This window comes from Pinus tabuliformis, chromosome 6 (assembly GCF_031772625.1).
Source record: "Pinus tabuliformis cultivar Carrire ecotype Pingquan chromosome 6, CPIR1, whole genome shotgun sequence".
NCBI lineage: Eukaryota > Viridiplantae > Streptophyta > Pinopsida > Pinales > Pinaceae > Pinus > Pinus tabuliformis.
In genome coordinates, this window is record NC_142292.1 from 894084367 (window position 1) to 894093860 (window position 9494).

The window sequence follows — 9494 nt, forward strand, 5'->3', positions numbered from 1 at the left end:
CTATATTGCTTTGCTCACTGCATGAGGTTGTCTTCCATATCGCCCCTGAAAAAATTATGATTTTCAATATGTGCCCCTGTAAAACACAATCTTCATCCAAAACACTATCATGCTTGACAAAAAAACCAAATTTTGCCAATAAACAGAGTTTTGCGAAAACTCAAAAACTTTTTTCATTCATTTTTTTTTATATATAATAAAATCTAAAAAAACAACCCTTTCGTATAATAAATTTCATTTTTCCCTTTCATTATTTATTTATATAAAAACTCTTTATAAAAAAAATTTATATAAAAAAATCTCCTTATATATTCCTCACACTCATATGAACCTTCACGTATTCAAAACACACTCACGTATTCAAAACACACTTCAATTGTAAAGCTAGAGTCACACTACATAAAAAGCCTTACGGAGCCCTATTTAAAACTTTTGAATCTTTTTAACATAATCTTATGGGTCAACTCTCACCGCGTGACCTCTTCTAAACAAATTTTCGAGCCCTTGTTTGAAATATTGTTCTTCACTGATTGAGGCTTGCGTGCTAGCTCTTTTCACGGCCACGACAACTTGCGTTAGTCCTCTAACGCTACCAATGTAATCTTGACCCACGTGGATGCAAAGCACGGTAAGTCCAAGACTTGTAACGCGATTTTCTTTCTATCACGGCTATCAGCTTTATAAGTCCCTGTATACCACACTAAGGTGTATTATAGTTCAAAGTTCAGAAAAAAATTATATTTTTTCCTTTTTACATGGACGGCTGCAAATCCGTTATTTTTCATTTTTTAAATCTGGTTTTCATGTGAATTTGTTGGGAAGGACATAAAACAGCAGTTATGCCTCTTATGTTGATACGCAAAATATGATGTTTAAATGAACTCGATGAAAGAGATTTATTCTTTTCCAACCAACTACTTGTCTAAAATACTTTGATAAGTAATCACATATAATCACACATTCAAAATTGTCTATCACTTAACTCTATTTAACTCAATATAACTTGACTCAATTATCACTCAATCACTCAATTAACTAACTCTCTATATTTAACCAACTCCACCTATAAAAATAATTACTATTCCTAACCCTTCATTCTCATATGTTTTTGGCTCCCTTTAAAATATGCACAATTTTATATACTTTCTCGGCTTCGTCCACAACTCTTCTTTCATGACGAAGATTATATAAACCATCATCATATTTATTTAATAATAGTTCTAATCACCATCATCATAATATTTAATATTTACGCGGATGTGGGTTTACATAATGTGGACGTGGATATACTTCAACTCACGGTGGATGAGGGTTGTTGTTGTTGTTGTTGTTGTTGTTATTATTATTATTATTATTATTATTGATTATTGATGAATAGATGGTTGAGGTTTTATGGGCAGCGGATATTTTTCGTCAGATATGTAGCTGGACAGATGTGATTTCACCTAAGGCTTTCCTCTTAATCGTTACGAAAAAAATTAACATGTTTATTAATAATGAAATTCACTCACCCACTGGTCGTTTACCCTTCATCTGTTCGTTTCCACAGATGGTTTGTGCGCGTTTCCCCACTCTTAGCTGTGGATGTAAATAGCCTCATTTCGTCTTATATCATTCAACGCAATCTGTTTCAAAACCGGATTTCTGCGTTTTTCATCTTTTAGAGAGAGGTAGGATTATGGATGTTCATGAACGTTGCATATTGTAGACTGAAATGAATTTATGATACATGTCCGTGAGCAATAATAAGAACATTGGTGGCTGATTTTTTCAAGAAAGATGTAAGTTGTGATGGTTTGGAGGAGAAATTTAATGGCCCTATGTTTAGCTTGTCACGGCCTGTCTTCATTCATTTATCGTTTCTAAGTTGTTGAGTAGGTTATCAAATTTGAATAACATATAAGTAATGAATATAATCAAACAAAACAGAATTAGAAAATGAAACAAATAGATTAAAATTAAGAAAAATATAATAAAAAAATAGAAATTTTATAAGTATTATGATTTTCGGTAATTGAGATAATTTAAAGCTTAAAGTTAATGGGTTAATTTGATCATAGTTATTGACGATGGTTGAACATGATTGACCATACCTTATTTTCATATTGAGACAATCTTTCTCAAAACGCGAGGTTAGAACATGGTTGAACAAGCATGACCTTGGTTGTCACAATGTGATATTGGACCAAGAGACAATCTTTGTTACAATGTGACCATGGTTGACCATGGTTTATTCTCATATTGAGACAATCTTTGTTAGAATCCGATATTGGAACATGGTTGACCATGGTTGGTTTCCATATTGAGACAATCCTTATCACAATGTGACATTGGACCATGGTTGGCCATCGTTGAACGTGATTGATTTTAATGTCGACAGTCTTTGTCACAATGCGATGGTGGACCGTGGTTGATTTTCATATTCAGACAAAGTTTGTCACAATGCGAGATTAGACCATGGTTGACCATCGGTTATAAACCCAACATAACATCTTATAAACCCTAAAATAAACATGGTTGACCATGGTTGCCCATGTTTGATTTTCTTATTGATAAAATCTGTCACAATGTAACATTAGACTATGGTTGACCATGATTGATTTTCATATTGAGACAAACTTTCTAATAGTGTGATGTTGGACAATGGTTGATTTTCGTATTGAGACAACCATTTTCAAAATGCGATGTTAGACCATGGTTGACCATGATTTATTTTCATATTGAGACAATCTATGTCACAATGCTACGTTGGACCATAGTTGATTTTTATATTGAGACAATCATTGCCGCAATGCAACAATCTGCTATGGTTGACCATGGTTGGCTATGATTGACAATGGTTGATAATGGCTGACCATGACTGATCTTATAAACCTATTAGTATCCTATATTATAGTAGTCAAAATCAAGCTTAGTCTTATCATCATTTTGGTCATGTTGTAAAGTTTTGCTATGATCTTTTAGAGAATCAAGTTATTAGTATTTTGGGTTTTTCATCATTAATTCGAATTAAGTGGTATCTTGTCAAATCAATTGCAAGGTCACATCAAAGATTTCATTATATCATTATCACCACAAATTGTTGCTGCACTTCTCCATTTTGTTGTGTTTCTTCATTGCACTGCACTTTCTCGTTGCGCTACCGTCAAAGGCATGAAGTTTTAGTTAAGGGTTATGATTTTGACATTCCTTTTTGCGCATGGAGGTTAAAAGAAGGTTCTTAAGGTTGTCAAGCATCATCTACCAACTATTTTTCTCAGTCAAACACTACGACACCTGGTCAAATTCATGCAAACAAAATTTGTTGCACTTCGGTGCTGCGCTTGTGCAAGTTAGGAGTTTATAGCCACCTCCTCACTTCAAATTCTCATTTTTCTGAAAAGTTCATCTCATTTGTTGTTCAATTCACCTCTACATGTCGAAGAAAGCAACTAGATACTTCACCAACGCTGAATTTTTAGTTCGTTGCGCTTTCTTGCTATGTTAATGGTACAAACATATTTTCACCATATCTCTTACACCCTGTGCCCATTTTCCATGAAATGTTTAAAGAAAATGTAAAGAATGAAATGAATAAACTCACTTAATTTTAGTTCAAAATGCTTCATGGTTTTCGTGAAATAAACCATCTTCATCTACATCCATTTTTAAATTTTCTCAAAAGCCATGAGTTGGATTTAGCTCAATTTTTTTGTGGATAATAATTATAATTTTAATAACCTATTGACAAAAAATAAGCTTAATCTAGTTCACCGTTTAGGAGATATTAGAAAAATATTAGTTGTTGCTCTTTGGCGTTGCGCTTCTGCTGTAGATGATGATTTTGATGGGCGAAGTATACATTTGAGACGTGTTTTCCAGTGGGTGTCTGATGACGTGGGAGTTCTTTTCTACTTTTTTGGAACATCAATAAGTACAAGGCATGATCAAAAACTTACAAATCATGAATTCACTGAACTTATGAAATAGCACAACGAATATGCTGCGCTTCATTTGACCTTGAAATTCGAATCTAAACCTCATGAAATTGATTCTCATGGTTATGAAAAGTTTTAGGTTCGACATTCAAGCATTGATCATATAATATGAAAAGGAAGCTCGTTGGGCTTTTGCTGCAGGGAATTTGCTGCATTTTTTTTACTGTTTTAGCAATTAACTTCAAAATCGGTTTCTGACCGGATGGAAATTAAAAAATTAGTTTATATCAATTTCATTTTTCTTTCCATTTTTTGAACTTGAATCTCACAATTCATACATAACACAGACTCAACATTAAATCTCAGAATTCGAACATAACACAGCAATAGCTAACCAAACTGCCACTGGATAAAACATGATGCCGATAAACATAGCATTTGATAATATGATTGTGTTAATTATCCACCACATTTTTGTTACAACGAAATACATTCTGATAATATGATTGTGTTAATTATCCACCACATTTTTGTTACAACGAAATACATTCACATTTCAAATTACTGCCAAGATTTTTGTTACAACAAAGTTACTGTATTTTGTTTGGTAAAAGCATCGACAGCGGCACAATACTGTTGTAAAGATCAGACAGCTCTCCGATCGATTACTGGTTCCCTTGGTTATTCTCATTCCCTCGGTTTCCAGCTACATGATGCCAATCTTCCGTTGTCCTGAGGCCAACGCTGTTTTTAAATCATGTCAATCACATGAATGCCCACGATTCCCTACTTAAATGAATAACTGCAACAACTCTCACTTCGGATGCCATTACTATTTATACACCATGCTCTTAGGCTGCCATCGAGACTCCCGCTGTACAATACAAACTTTTTGGAATCACAATTACGCCGTTCTTTATTAACATAATCATCATCTACACTTCGAGCATAACTGTTACTGTCTTGATATGAACTTAATGGCGAAGAAGAAGAGGGATTTGGTGACAGCGAGGAAGAATAAGTTGTCCATGAAGGAGCAGCAGCTGCCATGCATTTCACAGAGCTACTGTGACCTTCCAAAACGGCCAAGCATGTGTGATGAATTTCGCTTCCTGATACTAACTCCCTCTTCCAGATCCTAATAGTTTTGTCTGCAGATCCACTGCATAGCAACTCACCAACGCTTGTCAGGCACAAAACCGAACGTTTGTGACCCTTTAGGGTTCCTCTGAAAGATATATTAATCTCAAGAGACTTCTCATCTGAAGTCCAGAAGTGGATCTCAGAGGCTGATGTCCCGGAGTATAAAACTAGTTCATTTGAGCTTAACGTTATATCATTGACCGGGGACGCGGGAATATCCTTGCCTTGTTTGAGCTGTATGACCAGTCTATGGTGGCATCGGTCTCTTCCCTTTACTGCCTCTCGCTTCCATGCTTTTACAGTTCCATCAGCGGAAGCTGTAAAAAGCATCCCATGCCCACCAACGACAATGGCGTTCACCGCATCGTTATGGGCATTGATTGATTCCACACACACGAAATCTCTTAATCTCCAAACCCTTACGGTCTTATCCCATGAACCTGAGTACAGAAGGTCATCGTCAAACCGTACGGCCGAGCAGGTTATTGCATCGAAATGCTTAAACCATGGGCTTTTGTAATGTCTTTCAATTTCCACGTAATTGGCGGATCTGAAAAGATTCTTGAGATAGTTTCTCCTGGTTGGTAGTGTGGTCGATAGTTCCAGAGACATAGGACGCCTTGTTGGACGATGCCATACTCGGACCTTCTTATCCCTATGGGCGCTGTACACTTTATTTCCTGCTACCACTAAAGACTTTACCGGTTCATATTCGCGACAGACTGTGTTCACGTGAACGACGTCGCAACTGTCCATATTCAAGATATGTATTTTCCCTTTCATTGTACCAACATACACCATGCTGCGGCCGAAGGTTGCTACAGAGATTATGGGGTCGCTACATGGGGGAAGCCTCGTGATGAAGTGGGACAAATAATTACTGAGACAAGGCCTTTTTTTCCCGCCGCTTGAATCAGAAAGTAAAGACCGTGATGAAACATAAGTTACTGAGTTGCAGCCAAACTGGCATTCAGTTGGATCCATAATCGAGCAAATTCGATGCAAACTTTGGATCCCTCGATCGTGAACAGAAACAAATTTTGAAGGGAAAATGTCTTTTGAACAAACTAACAATGCTAAAACCCAAAGGAAATAACTTTTTTCCTTTCTAAATATAGGGTGAATGTTACTTCGGTAATCTCTTTCTTTTTTGGTTCCCACTCTAACAGTAAAAGTAGTTCAAAATTCCATAACTCAGATATTAAGAGTCTATCTCAAAGTAAGCGTACTCTTCTAGTTTACAATATACAAATGGCCGCAAAATTAATCATGTAATTATCTTAATTACCTTTCATTCTTGTACATATGGCCATATAAGTCCGATTTTTAAAAATTGATAATTATCATATAAAATAATTGTACTAAAAATCAAAAATCATATCGCCCTCTTGTTAAAAAAATAAAAAAACTTCCTCATATAGACACATCATACAATGCAAGATCACCGGTATCACTTCCGGATGAAATACAATATCACTTGAATTAGACTACGCTAATAATCTTCTCTCTAACTCTTCTCTCTATCTAATATGATAATAGATGCATCATACAAAGCAAGAACTCTTCTCTCTATTAAATATGATAATAGATGCATCATACAAAGCAAGGATAACCCGGAGTCACATCCAGATGAAATACATTATCACTTGAATTAGACTACCTTGATAATCTTATAAACTAAAAAAATCTCTTCCCTATTAAATATGATAATAGACACATCAAAGCCCACACATCATACAAAGCAAGGATAACCAGGATTCACATCCAAATGAAATATATTATCATGTGAATTAGATTATCCTGCTAATCCTGTAAATTTGAGAATAAGATAAATAGGTTAAATTGTTTATAAATGTGTGAGGATAAATATTAATTACCATATACCAGGTCAATTATAAGAACCTAACTAGATTAAATTGTTTATAAATGTGTGAGGATAAATATTAATTACCATATACTAAATCAATTATTAACTTATTGTTTTGACAATTTGTATATTAAATAATAATACACTAATATTCAAAGTTCGTAAGCCAATAATTATAGATTGATACTTAATATTTCCTAATGTAAATGTTCGCATACTATTCGCTGCAAGATTGGTTGGCAACGCCCAATTGGAGCCAGAGATTAAAAATTACAACGTTCAGCGTCCGTCCCTTTCTTTTTTTTCAATTAAACGTCGTTGAGTTTCCTTCACCAGTTTGCTAAGTGTAAAATCAATCCCGGAAGAACTGTATCTTTGTTTGAATATTTAGGGTTATTTTGCGATATCACAATTTCTCGGAGAACTTTATGGTGATGGTGATGTATATTCAGACTTCGTGACAGCATAGATCTAATTCTTTTTCGGAAACAAACGGTTCATCATCCATCTGTACCTTCAGTCTCATTTGTTTTTACTTTCATCGCCATCATCATAAGATCTCCTTATAGTTATTATCTGGAGGGACAAAGCTTTCCATTTAAAACATAAGATTTATATTAGAAACATAATAATCTCACTTGATTATCAACGCTTGTCTATTTAAGATTTTGTTGTATTGTATTATTAAATATTATTATTTAATATCACTATCACAATCATATTAATTAATAAGTATTTGATATATTTTTATAGGTTAATAAATATATTAAAGTTTAATATAAACTTTAATATTGGATTATTAATCTAATATTATAATTTGAAAAGTTATAAATTCAAATGATATAAATCTTATCTTATTTTATATTATAATAATAATAATAATAATAATTTTTTTTTAGGTATTAAAAGATATTTGCAATGCATTATATTAGATATCTTTTTTTTAGGATTCAAAAAATGAATGACTTACTTAACACAGTTGAATCCCCAAAAAAAAATATCTAAACAATACCTAATATTAATATTGATAAATATAAACCATTAATAACCTTAATAATAAATCATGAAAAACAATAATATCAAATTAAATATAATAATAAGAAGACTATTATTCTTGATGTGTTCTAGGTGAGCCTGAATAATGAACATCCCCATGGTATTCAAAAAAATAAGATGGTATTCAAAACAATAAAGTTTGTTAGGAGGAAATATTATTTTTTTGCTGAGGGTTTTTGGTTTACTACTATAGAGTACATTTAAATTTATTATTTTTTAAAACTCTCCAATTCTCTTTTAATTAATACTAGTACAATAACATTAAAAATATTAATGTCGTTGATATAACCAAAGATTTCATAAATATAACAAAAAAAAACTATTGTAACACGAAGAATGTCTTACTAATGCACATATATACCTCATTAATCATGTATAAAAAGATTATGGGTCAAATTTAACTTAAGGAAAAAAAGAATTATAAATGAACGTTATAAATAATAACGAGAAACTTACCATGGAGAAACTTATTAGAATTTGAATAATCTCAAATCCCTAAGAAATTTATTCTAATTTTTTAAATTTAAAGTAATGGACCATTTTGCTAGATAAAATTTACTTATATATAAATGAATGTTATAAATAATAATGAGGAACTTATCATGGAAGAACTTATTAAAATTGGAATAATCTAAAATCCCTGGGAATTGGTGGGTGGGGAGCCATGTGGTATGAATCTAATTTTTTAAATCATTTTTTTTAATTTATTAAAATTCAATGCAACCTAACAATTTTGGGCAGTTTTATGAGTCTCCCAAAATACAGTAATTTGCTTCCAATTTACTTGTAAAAAAAGGAAAAGCATATAATATTTTTCATCCATATATCCTAAAACAATCTTTCTTAATATAGAACACTGGATATTCGAATTTTGGAAATTGGAACACGAGTTAACATGAAGATCCTTGCTGACATTCGAACCTAGAAATAATTATAGCAATACAAATTATATATATATATATATATATATATATATATATATATATATATATATATATATATATATATATTCTTCTTCTTCAAGCAGGAAAAAACCTTGACATACATATTATATGAGTAGGAAATATACATGTATTATCTTTTTAGATGTCAGCGTTTGCGAGAAAAAGCTAACTAAGAACAGTTCTCATGATATCAAATGTTAATTGTGACTCTGGAGAAACGGAGAGCCAGAAACACATTTGAGCAACATAAATTACATATAAAACATGATACTGTTCTGTATTGATATGACAGAGAGTAGCATATACAGTGGAAAATACTGTAAGGACTATACAAAAAAAACATCATTTGTTGTTGTATTGTTGGTCAGACATCATACAGAAGAGTAGTAGTCCCCTCCCTAGAGAAAACCTATAGGCATTGTCTGACATGTAGAATGTAATGAGCCAGTGCAGAGAATAAAAAATTCCACATACAAGAAGCACAGTATGGTCAGAATAGTTATGAAGCACGACTTTTGATCTGTAATGACACCATCTAGAGAGGAAGCTATAGAAAGCTCCTCATAG

At 32.8% G+C, this 9494-nt stretch overlaps 1 protein-coding gene across 1 annotated transcript; it reads right to left on the bottom strand.

Annotated features, from left to right (window-relative positions):
* Positions 1-4703: 4703 nt before the first annotated feature.
* Positions 4704-6044, bottom strand: LOC149261800 (protein JINGUBANG-like). Its single transcript, XM_089371197.1, has one exon. The coding sequence runs from the start codon at positions 6042-6044 to the stop codon at positions 4704-4706; it is 1341 nt and encodes a 446-aa protein (XP_089227323.1).
* Between the last annotated feature and the right edge of the window lie 3450 nt (positions 6045-9494).